General features: G+C 36.6%; 2 protein-coding genes across 6 annotated transcripts in view; one reads left to right on the forward strand and one right to left on the reverse strand.

The window, feature by feature from the left end:
- LOC135116604 (homer protein homolog 2-like) overlaps nt 1-27,641 on the reverse strand; it is a 45,986-nt gene that overhangs the window by 5,452 nt on the left and 12,893 nt on the right. For 3 of the 5 annotated variants that reach the window (XM_064041075.1, XM_064041071.1, XM_064041072.1), the window contains 4 exons: nt 2,551-2,717; nt 1,847-1,962; nt 478-594; nt 9-105 (listed from right to left, as the gene is read on the reverse strand). In XM_064041075.1, the coding sequence (XP_063897145.1) occupies nt 64-105; nt 478-594; nt 1,847-1,962; nt 2,551-2,717 (442 nt within the window). In that variant the 3' untranslated portion in view covers nt 9-63. Of the gene's footprint in view, nt 1-8; nt 106-477; nt 595-1,270; nt 1,963-2,550; nt 2,718-27,641 lie in introns of those variants that run through there. The other 2 variants (XM_064041073.1, XM_064041074.1) reach the window with 2 other exon arrangements.
- On the forward strand, nt 13,816-27,275 carry LOC126056562 (uncharacterized). Its single transcript, XM_064041076.1, has 4 exons — nt 13,816-13,975; nt 23,838-23,993; nt 24,166-24,262; nt 26,132-27,275. Exons 1-4 carry the CDS (start codon nt 13,877-13,879, stop codon nt 26,368-26,370), a joined length of 591 nt encoding a protein of 196 aa, XP_063897146.1. The 5' UTR covers nt 13,816-13,876; the 3' UTR covers nt 26,371-27,275.

Below are 27,641 nucleotides of genomic sequence, written 5' to 3' on the forward strand. Positions count from 1 at the left end.
TGTCATACCTGTAGTATTGTTGTTGTTAGCGGCGCCGCCAGTGGAGCAGGCGGGGGCCGCGTCTCATGTCTGTAGGGCTGAGTTGATCTCGCGGTGGATCGTGCTCTGTGGAAGAAAGTTGTGAAGCAATTAGTATACACTTTGATTGTACATGTAAAGAGTATTTTACCTCTAGTTGTTGTAAGATATTTCACCTCTTTATTATATTCCTGACAGCGAACCCTTTCAGTTGATACCCATACCATTGGTGGATTTTAAACAGCCAGTCCACCATCTTGGGGAGGCCGCCATATTGGATTTGTAATGACGTTTCTTAGCTAGTCACGTATTGTCATCAGAACTCAGAACGCGTGCAAAATTTCATACTAATCGACGATCGGGAAGTGATGCAAATTAAGTTTCCGAGATTTTCTTACATACATGGTTACAAGTGAAGCTAATATAGCATGTTAATAATATAAATAAATTAGTACAAACCAGCTCATCTAGCTGCCTCGCCAGTTGATCGTTCAATGCTTGTATAACTTGCCGCTGTCCATCTTGCGCAGCCAAAGCTAGCTCCAACTGGCTTTGAGCCAGTTTCGCTTCTGCATCCTGAGAAATAAGATTCAACATCGATTGGCAAAATTATATTGACGGTAAGTTTTGCTAGTAGTAGGAAATTGAAAATGAAAAAAATATAAGGCAGGAAATTGAGTAAATATGAATGAATATACTTATTCGTTCTGTACAGCCATTTTGAAACACGAGAAACACACGAGCAATGAAATATTGAAAAGCTTTAGCATACTTTTATTTACAGAGAAGTGCGTCATATTAGAAACGTGCTTTTTGAAATAAATACATGCAGTGCAAAAAAAACTTATGGTGAACGCACATCATGCATTATTAATTTATTAGCTAGTCATATTCTATAGTTCTGGAATTCCAAAGGAATGGAGTGAAGTTAGTGCAAATTCGGACATTTGACAGATTCGATATGTGCAGATGTGAGAGATTTCTTTAGGATTCATGTAAAGGTTTTTAATGTGAGATGTGTTTTCACCATTAACCGAGCAAAGATTTTTTTTTTTCAAACATTTAGAAGTAGGGTTCTAGTAGCATTAAACAGGATATTAAAGATTAGCACATAGGAGAAGAAAGAAAACAGAAGAGTAAGAAAAGTAAATAGATTTTATTCGTTTGTTAGTATAAAATTTGGTAGGTTACATAATTAGTAGAAAAATATATAACACTTAAACTTTAACATAAACAGTATTTACAAACATGCAACTTAAAAATATGATTCCTAAAATAATTAAAAAACAAAATATATGTCGAGATGATTGCTGTACAAATATTTTTCGCAGTTTTCTTGATAATTTATGTACAATTTTTATTTTGAAAAATCATTGCGACATACTACGGAAGACTAGCATGTAAAAAAGACTTTGTGCTTCAGTTACATTAATTAATTCTAGCCGAATAGATGATAACGAATTTTGAATGAAAGTGGGTAAATTTTGCTCTTTTTACTTTTCGAAGAAAAATATTTAACCTAATCTAGCAAAACTCCATTATTATACGAATTTTAGAGGCCAGTGTTATGAGATTATGACGTCACATTTGACTTCATAATCGTGGTCTCTTCATCTTTGAACACACGATACAGAGAGTCTTTGAGATATTTCAACATATTTTTCTTATTTTTAACTTTCCTTTGATTCTGTATTTTCCCATCAATTTCTTTTTTTTTTTAATACAAACAGTCTTCTTCCCCGTTCACCCAAAATTCGTCACCACCTCCTCTAACTACATAGTACTAAACAGCAGATCCTGTATAATATAAACTGTATGCTTCACCCACCTGCTCGCTTTTCTTGGACTTGGTGATCTGCGCCAACTCTTCGTTCTTCTGCGCTAACTCTGCTTCGAGCTGCGCAACGCGCTGCCGAAGTTGTTCCACTTCGTTCGCTTCTGCGCCTGAAATGGGAGAATGGGGATTGAGTGATTTGCTTGGCAAAATAATAAGCTTTCTGTTTCCAATGAAAACATCACTTTTTACTCTCCAGGAGATGGCATTAAAGTCGCGATAATATGTAGTAGATCAACTAAAACCATTAACTAATACTTGCTCAAAAACCTCCCTTGATGTAATTATGTCATGTCTTTTACTTTCTACCATCTACTTAATTTTTACCCATGGCAAACATATCTGATATTCTATAAAATAATCTCCACAAGAATTGTCTTACAGTCTACCCCTTAAGACTAATTTATATGTAACATCTTATTGCTTGTACCTAGATTTTTAGCAAATAAATATCTTGATTCTTAAGCTGTCTACCTCTCCAAAGACCCAAAGTTTTAGATCTGCCACTGTTTTCCACAGGTCTTTACAGATTATTCCTGCCTCCGGGACAGTCTTACATCTACCCCTTTGCTCTCCAAAGACCTACTTTCCTAGATCTGCTACATGCCTGGTATAGTCTAATATCTACCCTTATCACCTCCAAAGACCTATACTTCTAGATCTGCCACATGCTAGTACAGTCTTACATCTACCCCTACCTTTACCAGCGTAGTGTCTGGCGCGCGCCACCTCCTCCCTGTACTGGTGCAGCTGCCGCTTCCACTCGTCCACGTTAGCGGTGCTCTCCTGTAGGGCGGCGGTTAGGCGGAGGTTGTTGCTCTTCAGGGTTGCCAGTTCCACTTCCCATTTTTTGGCGTTCGCTGAGCTGTTGGGAAGAAATTGGGAATTAGTGATTTCTTTTTATCTAAGAATTTTTAGTTATGTATGGCTAAATATAGTTGTGCTTGGATTGAAAAAAAAACGGGGGATCATTTTAACTGTCAATACAAGGATGATAATGAAAATTCATTTTTATAGGTTAATGTAAAGGCTCTGCAAGCTGCAATGCAAGCTTTGGATAAAGTCTAATTTAAGTTTAAGTTTTTTTAAGTTTATAAATTTCTTAGATTACATTGAAGAATAAAACTGTGTCATACAAAAATTATGATCATAAAATACTACGTAAACACTATCTAGATATCACTAACGCTTTTTTTCCCTATTCTTTTGACTACATATCCAGATATTAATGTCGGACATTTCGTACAAGAATCGCGAGAAAGATCAGTAATTCAATAATGTAGTAAATAGTAATAAACTCGCGTTACAACCGAAAAAGATACGAGTAACCATTCTTTCCGTGAGATAGGTCGTTTATCTTTGTTGTAGACGCTCAAATGTTTTTCTCGTTAGTACACCGAATTCTCGCTGATATATCGCGTGTTGGACCAAATCTTAACATGATCTTATCGTACTTCTTAAATGGATTGTAATAATAGGTGACTAGTCCCTTGAGGTGATAAGAACTTTATGGAAAATATGAGTTCAATTAATCTATCTCTCATAAGCTTCAGAAAACGGTTTTATAAGTATTATATTTTTGCGATAATTTGACAAGTATGTGTGTTTTAGCACGCCTGGGAACAAACAATAAATCCCTTTTACAGCTTAAGTGCTTTAATTTAATAAATCTGGCTTATATCCCACGCATACTCGGATTTAGAATAATGGAATAATAATTATATTAGTCAATCAACAAAACAGATTTTGCATGAATAATAAATAGAATCAGGTTTATTCAAAAATGAATAGATATTGACGATGTCAATTGAATGCTGTCAGTTGGAAGATTAATTAATGGATATCGGACATCCGTAATGTGCTGTATTCATTACTAACGGATGTCAGTTATCACTAAACGGCCGGTTGGCGACGGACTTATCGCCGACTGATATATTGACCTAGGTTGCTTCAGTTTCCGGGACGGAGACAAATTGGTTTTCGCTGAATTGTGTCCTCAAATGTCTATACGAGTAATGAGTATGTTAGGTAGGTAGGTACTTTATTAACGTGTTCCATTGGCAATCAATGGCAGCTCAATGTCTGGAAAGACTACCCTGCAGAAGACTGGGTGGCCTGGATAGCAATGGAGGCTAGTCACCATAGTCACGTCCCCATGAAGACGACCAAGAAGAAGAAGTCAGTATGTATATGTATAAGACTGAGCAATAGTTTGAGCCCCTAGCAGATGGCATATATTCAAATTCAAATTCTCCTCCTCCGACTCCTGGCAACTTTCTAGGCTTTTTAAAGAAACCTTTAATTTTCTTAATAAGGATTACAGTAAATAATGCCACAATGGATAGGCAATTCATTTAGCGATCCTTTTGGGCAGAACGTTCGGACATAAAATATGGAGGTTAGTTGAGAATCGCACTATCATGTAACTTTCAGTATATTATCGCATGCCATTGCCTCATCGGCAAGGGAAAGCATACGTGTGTACCATTATCTGTTTAGTGTCAGGTATATGATACAGCAGAATTTGGTGTCTAATGAAGTCCTGGTAGCCCAGTGGTTAAATCTCCAGCCTCTGAAGAACAGGTGTGCGAGTTTGATTTCAAGTCAGGCAAGACAGGCATGTAGCTTTACTGAGTAACAGGTTCTTTCTAAGAATATCTTGGACACCAATGACTGAGCAAAGATGAAGGAACATAACTTGAGGAGACCTGGAGGAAATTGTAGCTAAACTAGTAACTAACTTTTACCCTTTCATGTCATTATAATCAGAACTATTAATTGCTTATCGAATTCTGTTCTGTCTTAGGTATTGTGTATTTAGCTAAAAGGTGTTCAAAATCGAACTAAAGCAATTAGGTCAGCCAAGTGCTACAAAAAAAGTAAAAAAAATTGGTGTACAACAGTTTCCTCCTTTATTCCTATCGAGTTATTTTTTAGTTTCCTTCTAGTGTATTTTGGCACAAAACCAAACTTACATTATAAAGTTTCTGAAAGCTTTATTTGCTTGACAAACTCCGGCACCGGACCGGGTCGGTGTGCACTATGAAGATAAACTGCAGAACTTAAAATAAACAGTATAATTCTAGAGAACTATTGTTGCTTTTTTTTCGGAGAAAAATTGTACTAAAACATAATTTGCATACATACATAAAACCATCTCATTTTTATCAATCTTATTTATTAAACGACTATCATTAAAATCGTAAGATATCTCAGAAAAAAAATAGCAGTGTGGACAGAAATATGTAAATTATCCTATAGTGACGTAGCCCTAGTATCGATATTTTCGCACGCGGCGTCAATCTCGCACCACTTTCGATCATAAACCACAGTTAGTTGCGCAATAGTGCGGTGACGCGGTATCGATTATGCATGTCCATCTCGACTAAATGTCTCGCGTCGTTACATCACTAGTTTACGCGGTAAAAAATGCATAACGCGTTATATTTCATTAGTTTGCACATTATGTGTGGTTATATGATGAATTATGTTTACTGGTCCATTTATTTCAATGTAGATTTTGAACAATGACTTTTTGTTTTGTAACCACTTATGCAGATTTCATGCTGCAAGACATAACAAATTCGTATTTCAGTTACAGACAATCCGTCATCAGTCTGTAGAAGTCTACTGTTGGACATACGTTCCACAACTGTCTTCAGATTGAGACACAACCTTTCCCTACAGGATTCTGAAGTTGCCCGCGACCTTAGCGCACATGACAATTATCTTAAATAAATAAAAGTACCAAGGCTGTTACAACACCATCTTAGAAAACTCTGGATGAGAGCAACAATAACAGTGGAATGGCAGGACTAGATTTCGGAAATTCTAGAAGAGGCCTATCAAACACAGCGAAACTCTTTGGGATGAGTGGAGCGATCCGTGATAATTACTAAGTCTAAACATATCTTTAATTACAGCTACAGTTGTAAAACTTTATAGAGCACGCACTAACATAAAAATAATCGGCCGTTTTCAGAGCAAATCTATTACAATCAATAGTTGCATTAGACAATAAATTCCATAGGTGTTCCTGCAGCGGCGTGCAACATTGCATCATGTGTGCACTCGATGCACATAACTGTATTATAATATAATTGAGCCTATTTATTTATTGCTTAACGTGCAAGCGTAGCGTGGAGATTCGTCAGTGGGGAGGGGAACCGCAGAAGCTCTACTTTGATTTTCTCACGGATTTTCTTGCGCGTGAGAATTTTTGAGACAGAAATAAATGTTCATAGGAAAGTGGCCCTAAAATTGATCAGTCAGGCGGAAAAAATCACAAATCCTGGTGGTATTGTAGTAGACAGATCTTTAAAAGACCCGTTTGCAGATATGCGAGCAAGACGAACCACTTAACCCTACATCTCTTTGCACCTTTGGGCCAAGTAAGGAGGTTTCCCTTTGAAACGCGAAAATCTCGCTAATATTTAAATTCTCCTGTGTCCCTGTCTCATACACGACCAGTCTGCTAGAACAAATTTCCCACTCATAGTTTTAACGAGCGTGAAGATCTTACGATTCCGAAGCATCGGACTGCATCGGTACGAATCGGTAAGAATCGTGCGTGTTATGTAAAAACGCTTGTGATCGATTACTATGTGGGCCAGTGAGAGTAGCCAGTGGATAAACATATGGTATTATGGTGGGGTTGCTTGGTATAGTATGAAATTACACGCTGAAAGTAGCTAATTTACTATGACACAAGTCTTGGATGCTTTCTATGTTAAAGATGGTGCGATTGCTTCGAAGTCGATAAAATGTTCCAGAATGTGCAGTCACAGGCACTTCTTTAATGCTCCAAGAATTCGATGAAATAAATTGAAACGCGGGAAACCATTCCTCAATTAGATTGTCGCAGTGTAGCCTGCAGACTTTCTTAATAAATAAGCGTGTTAAAATCGGGACAAAAAACCACAAAAGAACAGTAGGTATACATTCTTATTAACAGGATATTAAATAACACTATTATAGCTCACCTATAATATTCAATAGATCTAAAAATCTAAGCAAGAACTTTAAAAGCTAAACAACAGCAGAAAATTAATAGTATATCACCCAGATTAAAACCTAGTAAAAATCACTACGTATGTAGCCAAGCCAGCAGTTTTGCCGGGAAGAAAAAACTGCTTGTAGTGCAAACTTGGCCAGATTAATTACAAGGGGCTTGGTTGCGATGCTAAATTAATCATTTGTCCTGGGACTGGAACGAGGCCAAGTTTTAATGGTGAAGCTACATGGGACTCGCTTTTACTTCAGTTGGTGCTTTCTTTTAATCCATTAATGTGAGTCAAGAAGTTCTCGCGTTATTGTTCTTTGCAAAAGCGTAAAGGAACACACTCGTATCTTGTGCCCAGACTCTGTATGAGAACGAGGCTTGAATATTGCAAAGCGTTTCATAATTGCATATTTGGTCTCCTAAGACTAAATATTATAATACCATAGCGTCTCTTTCCACTTAAATATATTGTCAAAAGAAGCCACTTAAATATATAGTCCTAGGGGACCCACTGCCAGTGACCGAACAAGACTCAAAGTTGCTGTTCAGAACGTGATCACATGATCACCAAAACAAAAGCTAATTCACACAAAAATATTATTTAACCATGTAGAGTGCTTATATGCTAATTAAACCAAGCAGCTGAAGATGGTATATCCAAACGAAGTAACGACCTAGCCGAGGCTGTCGGCAAACGGATTTATATTCAATTAGTGCTCGGTAATTAGCCGAAGAGAACGTTTAACCCAATCTTGTTTTCATAATTATTCGTCGAGATTTCGTTCTACTTGATCTGCGCCCTGAAAGGTTTAGAACGTGAGGTTTCAGCAAGCAACGATTGTGTAATATATTGTGTGCACATTTGTTACAGTAAGATATTGTCTCGGATCTATCACTTTAACTAACTAAAGGGAAGGTAAAGAACCATATGAAACCAGATTAAAATCAGAGACCAGTTTCTAGTGCTCTTCAAGAAAGATCTAGACAAAAACGATCACACATCTAACTGCCTGTTCAGGTCAGCTTATACTTTTGTGTACTTCGATCCTTGTAAACATTCTCAGGTCTTGTTTACTATTTGGTCGAGAGAAAATAAATAAACAAGAAGACAAAGTCACAACAAGACCGTCAAATCATATTGACATGGCATCAGATTACATAACATACAGGCTTCGGAAAATTTACAAGCCTAATAACTATTTACTGGGTGTAGTAAAATTCGTTATCAACAATACAATCGTCTATAAAAGTTACATCGAAAAACGTATCACAAAGCGGAACAACGAAAGCAAAACTCTTCGGTCCAATTGACGGACAGTGAATTATATACAGTTGGAATATGTTTAAAGAACAAATCGGACCGATGTGTAGGAATAGATAGGCGATGTAATTAGCTAAAATGTGTAGAACGCACCGAGTAATAATGTACGCAATATAAAACAGGGAAGTGTTTGAAATGAGGTTGAATTGTACGGACCGTGAGTTGGAACGCGCACGCAAAGCTGAGGTACAATTATATCCCCTAATAATTTTCAGATCTGGTCGCTAACGTTATTATTAGGTATCTAATGAAAAACGTTATACTGCAAATCAAGGTGCTATTTGAGTACTAATCCAATCAGAAACTGGTCGGTTCTATTGGGCATGCCTAATTTTCTGTCAGCTTGAAACAAAAAATTACATCTACAAAAGATTGAGATCGCTAGACTGTAGTAAATGCCGAATAAGGCAAAGTAAATCGACGTTTAAGAAAATGACTTTTCTATTTATCTTTCAAACAACATGGGAGAATTCTAGCTTGACAGATGTATATCATCTGTCGTAGTTGTACCAACCGTAGCAACTTTAGCACCGTATGTTCCCCCACAAGTTGGTCGATAGTGGACGCACTGAAATCGCTCGGTCAACGTTTCCGGCACGCTAATAAAATGAAGTTATTATCATCAATCTTGTTCCTCTTTACGGAATTAGCCGAGGATGAAATATGATCTTCTGCACTTCCGACGTAAAGAGGGAATTAACTGAATTAAACAATTAGCGGATAATGAAATAAATTCTTTGCAAATATGCTAATTGCTATATCATGTTACGTTTTCTTTTTTCTCGCGTAAAAGGACCGACACTGGCCGCGGTTCTTTTACGAAACAATGGCAGGGTATTCCATATAGTGAGTATATTGTGAGCACAAAAGTAGACATTCATAGAAATAAATTCGTTAAGAATAAAAAATAAACATACCATTATGCTCTTCCCGAGCCCAAAAATACCCAGAGAACAAAACAACGGAATATCCTTTTACATTTACTTAAAACACTAATTAACAAAACCAAAACTATCAGAAAACTTAATAACCCACCACACAATACAGTTAAGATAATCACATTCGCTAAAAGGACAACAAGCTATTATTTACACAAACACACACACGCACACATACGCAGACAAATATTTCATTATGACAGCCAGTACAAAGGGTGGACACATTAATGTGCCTGGGAGTAACGCTCGGATTTCGTAAATACCACTGAATAATAACTATGTTATACTTATGTTAGTAACAGGCAGGTCTAAATAACCCTAACATACTTACTATTACTGTTACAGCCTTTTTATCGTCCCACTGCTGGGCACAGGCCTCCTCTCACACGGAGAAGGACTAAGCATTAATCACCACGCTTGCTCAATGCGGGTTGGTGATTTCAGACTTAGTCCAGGTTTCTTCAAGATGTTTTAATTCACCTTTTTATAAGCCATTGGTGTCTAAGATATACTTAGAAAGTACATACAAACTTAGAAAAGTTGCATTGGTACTTGCCTGACCTGGAATCGAACCCACACCCTCATACTCGAGCGGTTGGTTCATACTTATGTAGGACAAATAAGCAGGATTGATGGAGTTATTCTCATAATTATGCTCAAATGAGATTATAAAGAGGTTTGATAACAAATCGATGAAAAAAATATTGATATCGCTTTTAACGACGTGCTCAATTTACCATCCATAAATTTTCCAATGTAATATAATGATAACGTTATGGAATTGGGGCAAGCTTAAAAGGTGCTTATAGCAAATTTTGTTTTATTCATAATATTGAAGAAACCTGAAATATGACACGATATGCAGGAGCAGAATAAAAATCGAGTGTTGAAATGATTTGATGCGTTGAAAAAACTGAAATTGATCAGCTTCCCAATGAATCGTTCCCATAAAAGCAATGCAATAAAAATGCAAGTCTTCACAGAAAAAAATGCAATGAATCCTACAATACATAAAAGTTCAGCAACCCGTAAATAACCCATGAAACTAGTTGCATTTCAATTTGGAATTTTTCAATCATACGCCAGTTATCTGTCATCTGATTGGCTGATACGGCAAGCTCGACATACATGTTATGTGTCCCTGCTTCATTCGTGCTGAAACAAATATTTGTGAGGCCACAGATATTGATCCAGAAAATATCAATGGATGGCTTGCATGTGCCGACGACGACAAACATCCGGAAACGATGTATGGGGAATGAAATATGTATGAACAGAATGGTTTTTAAAAGCTTGTATCAGGGAAAATAGATGAAAACGCTGTTGTGGACACAGCAAGACCGGACGGTATTGAAATGTTAGGGGATTTCAAACAATCGCTCGTATTCGACTGCTCCCGAATTCCGTCCCTGTCAAATAAAACATGCCTAAAGAATATTAAGGGGATTTCTTAATAAACACATGGCACAAGATACCAATCCTAACATTAGACGTATAGTAGTCAAAATCGATACCGCCACAACTTTAACATCCCTTGGTTTTCAAAAATCCGACCTACGACTTGACCGTCTGCTTATTTCCCATGGAAAGTAAGATCCTCTTCCTGAGATATCCGTTACCTAAGTATAGCAATACATCATTATCACGTATTGTGTTCTGTCGGATAAACAACGCGTGTAACACGAGCCTGATTACTGGCACTCACGCTGTGAGCTGTGACATGACGGGCATCCAATGTCAATACCTTGGTGATCTTTTGAAAATACAGCCAAGTAAAGCTAATATTATGTAAGCTCGATGACGTACAAGAAAAGAATATTCATGAGGATAATTCCCTTGATTTTTAGAAAGCTGATAAGTTTAATATAAATTTTCGATGTCATCGCAAAAATTATGCCGATTGAAGACATTTATAAAGAGATAACCATTAAGTTGGCATCGAAGACCAAGAGCTGCTTGGTTCAAACGTTGAAAGGTGAATATTGATGAGAGAAACTTGCTTAAAAATAGTTAATAAGCAGAAAGAGGAATTGGTAGTAAACCCTCAATTGTAAGTCTTTCCGCCCCAACAATGGGAATCCCATACCCAGCAGGAAATTCCACACATCGTGTTGAAGACAGCAACACATACGGCACTCATCAAGCAATTAAACAAACAGTACTAATTGCACACTTGCTAATGATAGTCGCGATAATTACGATATTACAGATACAGTGACACACGCGATCGATACCAACGCAATCAGTTAGTATTGACTGAAGGAGCTCGTCGTTAAGAATAGTCGCGATGGATTAATCGATATATTTGTAGTTAGAGAATTGTCTTTTCATGCAGCTAAGTTGTGAACTTACTTCAGTCATGATACCTTCAATAATGTCATGGTTAAGTTGGTTGAGATTAAATTCGTTTTGTAGTCACATTTTGGACAACTATTCATCCACTTCACTATCTGCTGAAATGTCCTATGATACTTGAGGTTTGATATAATCAAGCATGCTTCTTAGCCAATCAAATCCAAATCGAATATGTAAGATGTAAGACGATTTTAATTCAACTTTCATGATGCTACAGCTCTAAAGTCTAAGCTGATTGTTAGACTTTGTATATGAAGGTATACCTGACATATTAAAACTAAGCGTGGGAGATCTGTTTACTACATAACACATACCACTAAAAGCCATGTAACCCGAGGAACATGATAGAGGTGTTCTTCTAACAAATCGCTCCTGAATGACAGTACCGAAAGAACAACAAGTCACGTTGTTATTACATAAATAGGAGGCTGTACACCGTGTATAAAATATAATACGAGAGTAATGAGACCGTAATCGAAAGTATGTGGGTTAAGAGGGTTTGATACTGCAATATCTGTTTCCGTGGTACGTAGGCTTTGTGATTTTGTAGGAGTACGGAAATGAAACATTTTTTTAATCATTTGATATTTGCAATATTGCCATAGTGTACATGGGCTTAAACAAGTTAAGTTTGATGATAGCGGTGATGCAATTCTAAAGCAAACTTACATGGTTGTAAAGAAATTCAGACAAGATGAATAAGATTATAATTCAAACCCATTATGACGTCAAAGAAAGTCGATATGTAGAAATCTGCATATTTACGAGATTTCTGTTTTGAGTTTAATGACGAATGACTAAATAAAATAGCTACTCCAATTAAAACTGATAATACTACAAAGCTAAATAAAGCGCGAGACACTAATTTCATTCTCATGCAGATTTCAAAAACATTTACATACATTTGTGAATGTAAATGTTAAAATAATAATAACTTAGTAGTGGCGGAGATAATTCTAAAATAAATATGTAAATTATACATTTGTATAAATGTCCGGACTTTGCGAGGAACGCTCGGTTTGGCAAAGCTAACAGAGGAAACTAAATTCGAAAATGTGCTTGCAGGAACATTGTATGACAAAATGGACTAGAATTTAGTAAAATAAAGAATTTTAAAAACTATAATTTCCTCACTTAGGAGCATAGTTATGATAAATAAATATAGGTACAGAGATAAAGTGGAATATACAATTAACAAGAAAACATTGAAACTCTGTAAGCAGACTTTAAATTCAGCTGGTTTAATTTCGGAGAAAAACGATTAGTTCATTAGGAATACTCATAATGCCGAAAATATAAAAGGCTTTTATAATAATAATCCTAGTTCATGTGGTGGACCAGACATCAAAAACACATCCACATAAAGTCTGGTAAGGTTAACGTAGAAATAAACAGCATTTATGAAATGGTAATTAATTCAGCTTAGCAGAAAGCCAGAGAATTACCAGAACATTGCGGGACAAAAGCCAGTCGTATTTATAATAAACCTCAAGAGCTTTATAAGCCTGGATATTAGGACTGAGCCAGTTATGAAGGAAATGCATTTCAATTATGCTATTTACTTGAAAGGCAATTTAGCGGAATTAATGCAATTTTGATAAAACATTTTATTTTATAATCAGCACATTAAAAGTTTCCCCTAACGGATCTGCTTCTTATTTCATAGAACCCACCAAAGGGAAAAAATAAATTTGCAGTGTGACCAAAAGGGACTATAAACCAATGAGGCAGTGACTAAAGATTGAATATTGCCCCTACAGCAAGTTTTTTGGGACAACAACAGCCTATTTCTAAGTAATAAAATAACATTAAGCGTCCGTGAGTTCGCCTACAGTTAGCTAATGACATTATCATTCAATTAACGCGGCCTACTCGACGCAAACCTGATAATTACACATTAAGAGAGTTCCCAATTCTCTCCGCTAGAATAAAAGTCAAACTTGATACTTTTTCGCACACGATTCCAATCAAGAGCTTTTAATCTAGAACTTTTTAGAAAAACCAATTACAGCCTTGTTTGAGAACTAGAACAAAGTCAAACGGAGGTATTTTTTAATTGAAACTTTAAAATTTACTTCATTAGAATCCACTATTTGAGTTTTTCTAATCAATACTATTTTCTTGCCAATCAATACCTCTTTCGCGATCCGGCCTGATTTTAAACATATGCTTGACGGTAACCAATTCCCTCCGTTAATGCTAAACTCCACAAGTCCCTTCATAAAAGATGAAAAACCCAAAAAACCATCCTGAAACCTTGCAATCATTACGCAAAAATTTTGTATACCCTTCCCGAACCACCGAAAGGATCCACCACTCCACTAGGACACACAACTGCAGCCTATATCATCCATAATCATCCTACCCACTGACCAACCGTCCCCTCCTACCATCCTCGTCATTCGGGGATGGTCATCAACGCCAGCTATAAGTTGCTGACCAGAGCCGACCGAGCACAGTATACGACACACCGAGTCACGAAATCACGTAAAATGGATTGCAAACTTGTGAGTAACGTTCCAATTGGTGGTGGTGTTCTAATTTTGAATTTTCGAAGTGTTCTGTGGTGCGTTTTTGTTTTTTGCAAGATGGCGGATTTTGACGGTTTGGTTTTTTGAAGTGTGTAATTTGAATAATTTGCGAACATGATTATTAATATAAAAATTAATTACTTTTGGCGTAACTTAATAAGATTTATGATACAAGTATAAGATGACCTTTATGGAAGAAGCGTGGGAGTTTATATAAGTCGTAGAAAGTTAATATCATAAAATTAAATACCTAGGCACTTACACAGAATTTATAAATTAAATCGTCCTCTTTTAATTATTAACTTTATGTATCTCTATGAACGTTTACGACTTAATGAAATGTATGTCTAACAAGACACGCCTTAACTATGCGCTACATATTTTCAATTTCCCATAATCAGAACTTTATATATTAATTAACATAAAATCATCTAAGTACACCCGGAAAATCTTCTCCATATATTTCATACTAGCTGGTGCCCGCGACTTCGTCTGCACAGGTTTAGTATTTCGAACAATATGTTTACAAATTGTAGCCTATGTGTTATTCTGACGTATAAGCTATGTTATTGTAAAGTTTCTTTCATTAAAATCCATTCAGTAGTTTTTGCGTGAAAGAGTAACAAACATCCATACATACAAACTTTCGCGTTTATAATATTAGTAGGATCAGTCCTAAGCTGAGATTGTTTACAATTTTAATCTCCTCAACAACGAAAATTCTAATCCAAAGTAGACTTATCTCAACATATCATCATAACATCTAATACAATATTATGCATAACATCAAACGGAGTGACTACCGCAAAAATTTAATAGCGTATCTTTACAATAGCCGTATCAAAGCTAAACATACTATACCATATTATTATATATGATACACTACTACTGAAGAGACGTGACGCAAGAATTTCACCCATTTCCGCAACGTAAGCAAAAACAATAATTATAAGTGATTTACTTGCAAAATAATAACGGACGGTTATATCACTATTGGTAACGGTCCAGTTGAGGATTTGCCTATTTACTTACGTGAGAAAATTGTATGTTTTCACGCGAAAACTAATCATACTTCACACGCTCACAGCTGTTGATATAATTATTTGGTCTAGTTTTCAATCATATTAACGAAGTCTTAATTGATGTTAGCTCTGGTCTTTTCCGTTGTTTAATTTTCATCAAGGAACATAATTGGCGTTTGATAGATTTGGTATAAAATAACACTGCTGATAGCTAGAGTAATTATAATAATAGAATCAGTATGCTCTCTTTATGAAACTTTAAAATTTTGAAGTAGCGAAAACTTACTACTAGGAATAGCTTAGTGTAGTAAATTAGCCTTCAGTGGAAAATCTCAAACCTACTACCATAAATGCAATAGTTTAAGCAGATGTGAACTTTTGTGCTGAAGTGAATAAGATAAAACAGCAAATAACTGAATCAAGACATCAACAAATGAAATCAAGAAAATAAGTTTTAAGATTGTCATTAGAACTGTCTATTTCTATGAGAATTCCTTCCATTAGCTTGTCAGATATTTACGACTATGAAACCTCGGTTTATATCGCAAACATTTGTGGAATTAATCCGTACCAGCTTGTAATATATTGTGACTGAAAGTTTGACGCGTTTTCTGCATCTCAACTCGGGGAACTACCAAACTTTCTGGGAATATGGTTATAAACATATCGTCTGTCAATGTTGCGAGAATACAACTTACATACGTACTTTTTGAGTTTAACGTAATTCTACGAGTTTCTACGAGCTTCACCCATCCCACATTTTGTTTGCGGTTCACCAATATTATACCATTTAACATGTAGAAAACCTGGTTTAGCTAACTTTGGTTTTGCAATGCTCGTGCCTTCTCTAAACAAGGGCTCAGAAATATATGGGTCATTGACCATTATAACAAGACAGACCTTTCTTCTTCAATAGCACACTCTTGTAGTTTTCTTCCTTGGTCTTCTGCTACCTTGTCCAAACTTTATCGAACATCTACCACTAACAATAAGTCCGTATTCAAATTATCTAGACTTTCCTACTAACCAGTAGTATGTGTTCCACTTACATCGATTTCACACGTAGTTCCGTCACCTGAAATTGCATTACTAACACCCGTTCTTCCTGAACGCTTTCCGTCATATTTGCATTAATTAAGTCAACGGTAATTTGCGTAAAACTTCATACACCTAGGTAATAAATGTCTATTCAATGTGTCTTGTTTCCTAACACAAAGCTTGGGCATCACTGTATTTTGTAAGCTACACATAACCATCTTCATCATAGCTATACGCAATTTTTGTTAAGCAAATGGTAAAATGAAAACTCTTCCATTGGATTCCTCTTAGAAAGTTAACTACCTAATTTAACCTGCTGAAACGACTACATCAACAAAAAGCATATAAAAACACAAGTTGAATCTAAAAACGTTCCAAATATTCTACGCAAATCCCACGTTAAAATAAAACTTCAACTGGTTATAATGATGAGAAACATTGCAAAAACAAAAATACGATAATAAATGCAGACGTAAATCAACTCATCACTCACAATACTCTAGTAGGCAAGATCAAGATCAGCGCAAAAAGTAAAAGGATGCAGAGACACATAATGTGAGAGAAAATATCGCGTGTGCTAGCGATTCGCACGCGAGCGTATGCCGTCATAGTCTCCGTTATATTAGTGTTATTCCGCTTTACTGAGACAAATGGAAACTGGTAAAACGACGAAACAACACCCTTAGATTCGTTGTAACACGATTGTTCTAAAATTTATGGCACAGAATTTGCAACAGTCTAAGTTATGTAATTTCTCACTAAAGAAGAAATTGAACCAATTTACGTGTGAATATTAACGTTCGAAAATGTCATATGGGACAGAGGGCAAATGGGCGTTTTTGCAGTTTAAAAACTGAACTGTTTATTTCGGAACAGTTCTAATTTTCTGAAAGAATTAATTTGTATGCAAATTCCACAAGCATTCCCCAATTCCGTTCCGATATTGGTTTGTAATACTGAATCGGGTCATCTCACTGATTACATTCAAGGAAATATGTCTGAGAAACAAACAAACAGGAGTTCCCTAAGAATCCATGTTGTCGAATTAAGTAATGTGCCCCAATTGATCTTTCTAAGAAAACTGTACCAAGCAGTAACACATTGATCATGTTGACATGTCTAAATCTACGGAAGGCTATTTTATACAATATCGAATATTTATCAATGGCACGGGCTACAATATAGCACATTACCGGTAGGAAGCCGCCCATCCGCAAATAGCGTGGCTTCGGTAATTGTGACAGAAGCACAAAAAACATAACATGGCCGCGTTATGTACCAAGAAGGAACAGTTTACTGTGTCAAGCAACCGACTTCCAACGAATTTATTGGATATCCGTATAAGGGAATTACCGTTGCGGATATGGGGAAGAGAAAAAAGTTTACCGCGATAGCAGGGTCGTTTCCGTTCCGTTTTAACTGCTAATTTAAACATAATTTGTCATAAAGTTGAAGAGAATCTTATCGTATCATAAGACAATTTTAAAAAAGTAGACCGAATGTTTGCAAGTCCTTGACGATCAATGCGAGCTGCGAAATACATTGCTTTATTTGTATGTCGCATCAAAAATGTCTGATTGAATTTAACACCAAGCTTGTTGATACCTATCTAAGCTATTACCATCAACAAGGCCTTGATAAATCTCATTGGCAAAGGGCACTGGATGTAACGGCCTACAAGCCGACCTGAGTTGACCGGATTACCTCTGATGCGTCCATTACGTAGCTTCATACTGGCGCAATATGACATTACCGGTGAAGATCAATGCTGCAGTGTGTACTAGAAAAAATTATATTATGCGGATGATATAAAAGTCGTAAAAAGCTGTCTTTTGTTTCAGTCTTGGAAGTTTTGAATTTATTACCTCTCGTTATTCGTATCTTTAACACAAATAACATTATCCGTCTTCTCGCTCAACTTATCATGCTACGCAGAATTAAATCTCGTTTAGATTTTTTTACGCAAAATTTTTCATACCACTCTTGGGACTCCCGAAATTGTGGAGAGCATTATCGTCTATCTTTTGTGGGACGGTTTACGAGTATTGCTGATCGTATTATTCCTGTAGCTCACTGTTTGATTTTGGTCTGACAATCACATTGAAAGATGACTTCAGACTCATTAATGATGATAATAGGGGAGATATTTTTTACATTAGATTTAAGGGGCACACCTTTATTGGTAATGTCTCAATTTCCTCAGGTATAACGCAAGGGGAGAAAATTGGATGACCAAGAAATTATAGTAAGAACCTATCTACATGCAGAGGACACATAGGCCTTTCCTAACGTGAGCCATCCCGTCCGGTCCTCAGCTTAACGCATTTAGTGAACTCAGCAAAGCTTACAAGCGTAACCCTTCGTTACACGAGTAAGCCTAACCGTCAATTGGAAGGGTTAGACTATTCTTAGCCACGAAGTCGCAGCCACCCGTGTGAACTGACCGTGATAGCCACGAGCGAAGCGAAAGTGCGATATCCAAGCATAATTACTCGAGATGACTTGCGAATATATAACGTACACTTTCAATGACATATTGTGTAACAAAGTCGTGTTTGATCATGTTATTTAATTTACGTTACGTCTTTGTTCGTAAGCTTTCTCGGAAGCAAATGTGTGTAATTTCGGACGGTTTAAAGTTTAACAAAGTTGTGTGTGCACAATGAATCAGCAAGTCGGTTTTTGTTTGTACTGGATTGTGTGCGGTAAGAGTCGTAACATAGTGGCATTTAGAACACCTCTTCATACAATTAAGAGCACTGAAATCGGGTCAATTACAATTTTATATTTAATACTTTTTTCATGAGATAACAACACTCGAATATTCACATGGAATATTTTTACTTTGTTGATACATTTCATGAATTCAAATCTAGTTTTAAAATCTATATATTTTCTAGGCTTGAAGCTATTACATTCAGCTTCAATTTAATGCTCCCGAGCGTACAATCAATTCCACAAATAGCTATTTTCTAAAGCCCATTAAATCATATTAAAGCTAAGCCAGTCACGTCGCGACATAAGCCTAACTTAAATTGCTTTAAATATTTTAATCAGCAGCTGCTGAATGGTTTGACAAGGCAATTTATTTATGCTGAGTCTGGGATATGTCTTCACTTAGAATTAAACCACGTACTTTAGGGTTAATGTACTCAATCAAAATCACGTTTGTATCAACATGAGACTTTCAGATCGAAGCTATTAAAGAATCATAGCCACAAAATATTTTTGGGGTCCCGTATAACATTTATTTAAATCCAATTGTAACAGGTTCATCCATTAAACACCTACGACAATAATTTAATGGCCAGTTTTACCTCTCTCTCTCTCTCTCTCTTTCTCTGATAGCCTATCCGGATCTAACTATGTAACTTTTGGTTTCAGCGGTCCCGGATGGCAATATCTGGCAGAAATTATAAGCAGCCTTTATGTTGCCAATATCATTATTAACTATCAAACAGCTAACAGACACTATCACCAACCGAGCCTAAAACTAAACATCTCACACACAATTTCCTATGAAAATAACTCAGTCCCTCAAGCATACATTCGCTATACAACTTCGTATGTACGCACATAATCTGCTTCAACACTCCGGTCTCAATGTCCTCACAGGATTATTGGCTCGTATCGCGATACCAAACGGAGCCCGTGAAATGTATTCCGGGAACAATATTATCATATCCAGCCTCTTCGATATTGACGATATATTGCATTATCAGATACTGTTACAAGAGTTTTATTGGTTTTAAAATTGAGTTTAACAGTTCTGGGTTATGAAATATTGATTGGTTTATTTGTATAGGTTTTTCTACTACATTCACGGCAACATTTTTGATTGACTTTCATTGGAATTCTAGATAAATTAACGATGAGTTTCAATCAACTATAATGATAACCGAGCCATTTTCAGTTTTCAAATCGCCGATTTGATCAACGGGCGGCAATTTCAAGCCTGCTTTTGATTTGGTTGCCGTAATAGGTAAATGGTCACCATTAATTTATCAATTAGGTTCTATAGAAACAACAACTTCAATAGCTGCAATCACAAAACGTAAACGCGAGCAACAACTAAACGTTTAAAACAAGAGCACCGATAACTGCTACAAACCCGTTACCAACTTACATCAGCTAATAAACGCTTAATAACAACTAAACTAAGTAAACTTAGTTAGACAACGACTTACTCAGACAAGTAATACTAGGGAAATGGGCCGACATTTTAATATCACCAGTGCCATTTAAAACGTCACTGTAAGGTTGGTATTGATTAAAATGTTCCTCAGATATAATTCTATGAAGGAACATTGCATTAAGTTAAATGGTATTTCAAAGTGGTCTTTGAGAAAAATGAGGAGATTATTGCTGTGTAAGCTTTTATAGGAAGCTCTGTAAGTTGATTTTAAATTCCTAACTTTTAAGGCTTGGAGTGACCTTTTTCATGCTGTTTTGGAGACGGTTTTCTGGCTAGCTGGATAGTATTGAATCTCATGATAAATGACTAACGATTCCTTCTGCAATTTAACTAAAAAAAATTAAGAAAAGCTTTTGGGTTTTTTTATTTATGTACCTACTAAATAAGTACTTAATTCGAGCCCGACTTTAATGAATTCAGTGCTTACAAAATCAGGTTACTGAAACATATTCGTTTGTATTTATGCTCGGCTTACCCTTTGTCGGTTTTGTATTAAGCGACGGGAAACCTACCCACATTTTATTCCGACAGGACTGTACGGACAGAGATAAAGTCACAAAACCTACGCCCTGTTTTCATTATGAAAATCTGTTGAAGCGTTTGCGGGTGATGGATTAACCAATACCTACGTGAATCGTTGGACTTTTCGCATTGACACGTTTGCTTGCACTCTAGGGAGCAATTATTTTGACCCAGTTGAGAAAAGTAATATGTAATTCGAATAAAGGAATTATATGGTTTCCAATTTATGTTAACTATTGCATTTTAGGACATACTTAAATTATTTTTATGTTTCTGATTATATTCGTATTTGCCAGGGGTTTTTTTGACTAACACGGATTCCTTGCTCCCAAGTGGACTTTAGAGGGAAAATGGCATCACTAAAAATGCAAAAGATTTAGGAATGTCAGAAGAATATCTGTTGATATGAATCTCTAGAGTACTCTAAATTGGTTAGCTAAATGTAATAACCTATTTCTGAGCGCATTGGATGAAACTACAAAGTTTATTGTTGAAGCGCTGACACATTTCCCTCGCTTATGCATCGAGTTAACGTAGATTATCGTATACCTGATTATACTGAGAAATACATATAAACAGTACAAATTACAACATAGGAAGTTAATATATATATCGTCAAGTGTAGGTACACCATAAGCAAAAAGTTGCTTTTCTAACAGTGATTAAAAATTTATAACATGTAAAACTTTCGACGTTTGTGGTTTTGGGAATTTTGATGTGTGCTCTTGTAAAGAAAACCAAGGAATTTATTAGCATTAATTTATTTTAGCCATTTACATTACATTTAGAGCCGGAAATTAATTTAGGGTTTTTCCTTAGACTTGATTTGTGGCCAGAAGCAGTTTTTTTTTTTTAATTAGGGTTTTTCTGTAAATAGACCTGATTTGTGGCAAGATGCAGATTTTTTTATGGGAATAAAGAGTGTACCCGCGGCCAAAAGCTAGTTCTTTCATAATCCTAACGGATCGTTCAAGTGAAAGGAGTGGCAGGCTAGTGATAAGCTCGACTAGTTGACCTTTGTTTCTGCCCAGACAGACACACGTAATTCGTTACTATAGACAATGTACTAAAGACTTAGATCGATACTTACATAACTGATAATGTAAGAACAAAGACTGAAGTCGTGAATATTTAAAACTGAATGTTTTTTAAAGTATAAGCTGTCCTGAAATATAATGCATGTTCAGGGATCTAAAGGTCATCTAAAGATCATGTAAAGGGATTTCTAGAATTTCAAAAAGTGATCTGTTACTGTTACAGCCTTGTTATTGTCCCACTGCTGGGCACAGGCCTCCTCTCACACGGAGAAGAGTTATCCCCGATAGTGTAATTTTTTATCAATCTAGTGTATAAATTTCAATAATTTTCTCATTTTGCTATGTATTTACTACAGGAGAAAAAACTCATCTCGTATAGAAAAAGCCTAAGGTTTTTCCAAGACAGTTGTGACGAGTTCTATTCCTTATTTCCAGTCCATATTATCTTCTGCCATTAATAACTGGGTGTCAAAGATACACTCAATATGATTAGGTACTGGCAAGGAAACGTGTTTACCTAATTATCGTAAAGCGATATCAGAGTAATACGTTTCGCTTCGGGACAACGTTCCCGAAGATTATTGAGTTATTATTTTAGCTTACGATGTTGTCACGGATTTTTGGGGGATCATGTTACCGAGAGGTTTCGATTGATTTTGGTATATTTAGAACTTTCAACAAAACCAAGAGGTGTAAATAACACCCTTAAGTAAGACTGGTTGTGCAACTTTCTATCTGTACAACATCATTTCAATATCTAGAAATTACTACCGAGAATTACAGCTTAATGAACTTTCTGTGGAACGTATGAATTTAGCTATAGTTCATGCGTACTGAAGATTACCATAAACAGACTGACCACAGCAAACAAAACTTAACCAATAGTGCCCATAAGAATTTTAGGTAGCCAAAAACTACACATGAATTCTAGCAGCACAAAATGTTATAACAACGAAACCCATATAAAACGCTTCCAGAGACACGTGATATAAATAACGGCTGTAAACTGCAAACCCTCTCGTATTGTGAAGATTTTCACGGCGCTTCCAATTTATTCCCACATCCATGTGTTTGTTCCGTCGTTACTTTCTTGTCTCACCTCGTACATATGTACTGTTTATATCTAGTCGTGTATCTGATATACTTTGTAGATGCGAACAAATTGGATTTCACTTGGAAACTGTGCTTACGATATGATTAAATGTAGGTCTTTTGTATTTAAATTACAGTTAATTTTGCCTAGGTCTCATCTGTCTAGCATAAATTCTCTCAGTTTTAAATAGGACACAGAAAACTGGTGAAAATGTATGTTAACTAAACAGGCTTCAGGCGAAAAGCTCGGGAACGGGCAAAAATCAAATAAAACAGTTTTTCCCGGAACCCATTTTTAGTTTAACAACATCAGTCAACTAAATAGTTTAGGTCCTGTCGGGGTGTATGTGAACGTGATGCAAACATAGACCGATAAAATGGCATCTGTACATTTTCACTATAAATACGTTTGGTTAAAAAGCATCGATATTTATGTAAGTTAGAAGAATCCATTTCACATGCTACAGGACCGTGCAAGGAATATTAGCTTTTGTAAATTGATACTTACAATTTATGCAATGCGGGGTAGGGGCCCCGAACTACAGCTAATCCAAAATCTTTAATCCTACTATCCTACTAATATTATAAATGTGAAAGTTTGTGAGAATGTATGTTTGTTATTCTTTCACGCAAAAACGCCTGGACCGATTTGGTTGAAATTTGGTATGTAGATAGGTGATACCCTGGATTAACACATAGGCTACTTTTTATCAACACACCACGCGGGCGAAGCCGCTGGCGGAAGCTAGTGTATCTATATAGCCTATGTTTTCTACCGCGTGCGACAGACGCATAATGAATACGAGCTGTTCCCCGCGAACTTCTTCGTACACCCGGATAAAAAGTAGCCTTCGTTCTTTCTCGGGCTGTCAACTCACTGTGAGGTACATTCGATTAATTGTTTAAAACTAATCAAAGTCCTATCTTTTCAGAGTGCCTTAACCCTTCTCCTGGTGGCAGCATCAGCAGTGGCGCAGTATGGTGAGGAATACGGAGGCTTCGACGGCTACCACAAGGCGCCGGTGCAGCTCCATCATCAGCAACACTTGGATGATCACCATGGAGAGGAGTATGAGTTGGATTACCATGTGAGTGGCTGGTTTTTGGTCCAACAATATTGCTTTAAAGACGGATATGTACTTAGGACTTTTTACACTGATAATGTGTTGGTCAATTGAGAAAAAGAAGACTACTTTTAAAGTTGCAGAAGACCTCATCACAATTAACTCCACCCTAAAACTCTCAATGTATGGATTCCAGGCGCACCCCAAATACTCGTTCGACTATTCAGTGAAGGACCCCCACACGGGCGACAACAAGGAGCACTGGGAGACCAGAGACGGCGACAAGGTCAAAGGTAAGCTAGGAGATTTTAATTCTTATATCAGCTTGCGTGCACCCGGATAGAAGTAGCATATAGCCTACCTCGATAAATGGGTTAGATGTAAGATTCAAAGAATTTCTTAAGTTAGATCGGTAGATATTGAGATCAGCGTGTTCAAGGAAACAGTTCAGATTTTTTCAGTAAGCTCGTATTTTGGCCACTCAGGCTATACATGTCATAAGGTTACCTATCCACTGTTAATTATATCGTACTAGCTTTCCGCCCGCGGCATCGCCCGCGTGGAATTCGGTTATATTGCGGTATAATAAGTGTATGAGTGTTAGACACTGCTTCCAGAGCGAGTACAAAAAAAAAAATTATTTCAAAACACCTTTTTTTTTTAGCGACGTAAAATCATCAAATGACCCCTCCCGCTGTGGGTTAGCAGCGGTGAGGGAGAGTCAGACTCTTACTGACTAAAATCGTCGTGTTCCGTCCTAGGCCTTTTATATACCAGGGCCGCGGTATCTCTTTCGAACAACCCGCAGCCCCGGCTGGCCCTGGCCCTATTGGCCCCACTGATTTCAAAACACCTTAAAGGTAGAATTCCGTGGATAGCGGCTACGACAGCCGCGCGCGGCTTACGACAGTCGTCTGCCGCGCGCGACAATAGTCAACCTATGAAAATGTATGGCACGCGGCAACAGTTTAGACGATTAAACAAATTGTACATCATCCCTCGGGAATTCCTCATTTTCGGGGATTCATTATCGTATCATTTAGCTTCTAAATTTACATGTTTATATTCGTTTGCAATATATTACCTTGTTTTAAACGACACACAGCGCCATCTACAATCCATCCATCAAGCAAACAATATTTTTGTTTTCCCTCGGGAATATCTATTTTTTTCGGGATAAAAAGTACCCTATTATTTAATCCGGACTTCTAACTTTACGTCTGCAAAATTTCAAAGCAATCGGTTCAGTAGTTACGGCGTGAAAGCGGAACAAACAAACAAACAAACAAACTCACTTTCCGATTTATAATATTAGTAAGGATGAAAATTATTTAATACCTTAGGTAAGTACCTAATGTGCGAAGTAATACAAGAAAACTTTTGAAAAGCTTTTGATAACTTAATTGTTACTTCATAGATAAATTTAAATGCAGGTATAAGCAATGTATTGCACACTAAACAATCCTAACGGTGCTCTGACTAACATCACTTAGTGAATCACAACTTGATATTCGAGGCAAGAACCTCGTGCTCATGTCACTAATTGAGCATTGTTTTATTAAAGGGACCGATACCAATGGCTCACGTACCGAGCCAAAGGATTTACATTGTCTAAACATGTTATACGAATAAGTTTAATGGCTGCTATTATTTAAAGAGTTTCTCACATCTAATTTAAAAAGTTCTAGATCTTTATTGAGTATTTTCATCAAAATCAAGTGCAAATGCTGAATTTTGCCCGAAATGATTTAGAATAGTGGTAGCCCTTTCGATAATCTGGCATCCCTAGCAGACATTGGCCCCGTTCTGTCAATTGCTGCCAAAATGCTGACAAAAGTTTGAAGCGAGCTAGGAATTAGAAGCACGCCTGTGTTCTAGATTTGTACCCTATCTATCTATGACACCAAATCCTCGTCTATGTAATGTGACCATCGTCATTTAAGTTCTGCTTCCCTTAAATTCTTTAGACAGTTGCATCGCATAACTATTCAATTCTGACTTTAGCCATTGAGAAACTTTGCTTGTATAAAGATAGGTACTAGATGTATAGGTATGTTGGCACATAAGTGAGTCGTCAAATGCCTGACTTCAGAACTGCAAACTTATGTGGCGCAAACAAAATCTTCAAAATCTTATCAACTAATTTGTCCTCCCATTCCCAGGTACCTACACGCTGGTCGAAACCGACGGCACAAAGCGCGTAGTAGAATACGAAGCCGACGACAAGAACGGTTTCAACGCCGTAGTCCACAAGATCGGTACGCCCAAACACCACGAGGAGTATGAAGCGAAACCAGCGCTTGAATACGAGGCTAAACCAGCGCTGCAGCCGCTGCATTATCAACACGACTATGGACATTTCGACGAAGGATTTGTACCTATTGCTGGATTCGGACATTAAGTATTTGTTTAAGCAGGTAAATTGTGTAGTACGAATGTATGTTTTTTAACTAGAGTCAATATTGGTTAAAGGGCTTTCTGAGGATGAGTTCCGTATGTAGGAGACATTCGCCTTGTATAAATGAAAGGTCGATATAAAACATCGCTTTAAGATTCATTTCGCAAACATCATTTATCATCTCTTTCATTAAACATACCAAAAAGATATTCATTTTATTAATCCTTCAAAGAATATACATTCGTACAACATTAAAGATTTACCTGTAACTAATTAGGACATGTTACATTTTTCTTTTCAAAGCTAATATGGTTAACTTGAGCACCCTAATTACGGATCTAATGCAACAACGAACGGACGACGATTGTGACAAAATCAGCTTTGCGTCAACGAACATAAGGTTTACAATGCTTTAACATAGCCCTAGAATACGATAAGTATTATTAATTAAAATGTTCCAACAAAATGGATTTTGTAACACATTGCTCAATTAGTATAGAGATGAGTTCAGTATGTCTTGTTGGGAAATGCAATGAATGACAGTTTTCTTTTTAATAATTGGATTGCAAAAATATGCCCGCTGTCAATTGATTATGTCATAGATATGTATTTTTTTTAATTCGTTTTTAATGTTGATCGTGAATGTAAGAAAAAATTCATGTCTTTTGGACATGTCAATTAAAGCGGGCTAGTATGAAGTGTGATATATTCGTGCGCATACTCATTAAGAAAAATATGAATATTTATGAGTGTAATAATGAGTGGCAAACGAATGGTATTATTTTATTTATTAGTGGCGCGAAAAGGAGTTGCGTTTCGTTTTAGTTAAGGCCTGACTGTATTGTTCTGTTTTGTAGTTTTAAGTGTTGTACAAAACTCTTGCGATTGAATAAAACTGTTTATTGTTATGTGGTAGTTTTTGTTAAATAAATATTTATTACACAAATCATCCTGTCTTAAACAGAAGATCCATAAATTTTTCAGGATTAAAAAAAAAACTTATGCCAGCTGCAGCTAGTAAAACACAAGAAATGACCAGATCAGTTTACCCGCTGCTAAAAAAGCGCATAGTAAAGAAAACTAAAAATAAATAAAACACTTTCAAAAAAACTTTGCCTATAAGCCTGGAAAGTTGTCGCCGAAAGCGCTAGAAAACCAAAAAAATATAACTTACCTCAAAATAAGGTGAGCCAAGCGAGCTACGTTCTACGATGCAGAATTCCACGCAAAATCGCTGCTAAAGAAAAACAAACAAGTCGGGCAACTGTCGGTCA

This window comes from Helicoverpa armigera, chromosome 24 (genome assembly GCF_030705265.1).
Source record: "Helicoverpa armigera isolate CAAS_96S chromosome 24, ASM3070526v1, whole genome shotgun sequence".
NCBI lineage: Eukaryota > Metazoa > Arthropoda > Insecta > Lepidoptera > Noctuidae > Helicoverpa > Helicoverpa armigera.

Coding starts and splice junctions, on each gene's coding strand:
- LOC126056562 (XM_064041076.1), top strand. CDS start 13,877: ATGGTCATCAACGCCAGCTATAAGTTGCTGACCAGAGCCGACCGAGCA. Junction 23,994..24,165: donor AGTATGAGTTGGATTACCAT/GTGAGTGGCTGG, acceptor TATGGATTCCAG/GCGCACCCCAAATACTCGTT. Junction 24,263..26,131: donor AGACGGCGACAAGGTCAAAG/GTAAGCTAGGAG, acceptor TCCCATTCCCAG/GTACCTACACGCTGGTCGAA.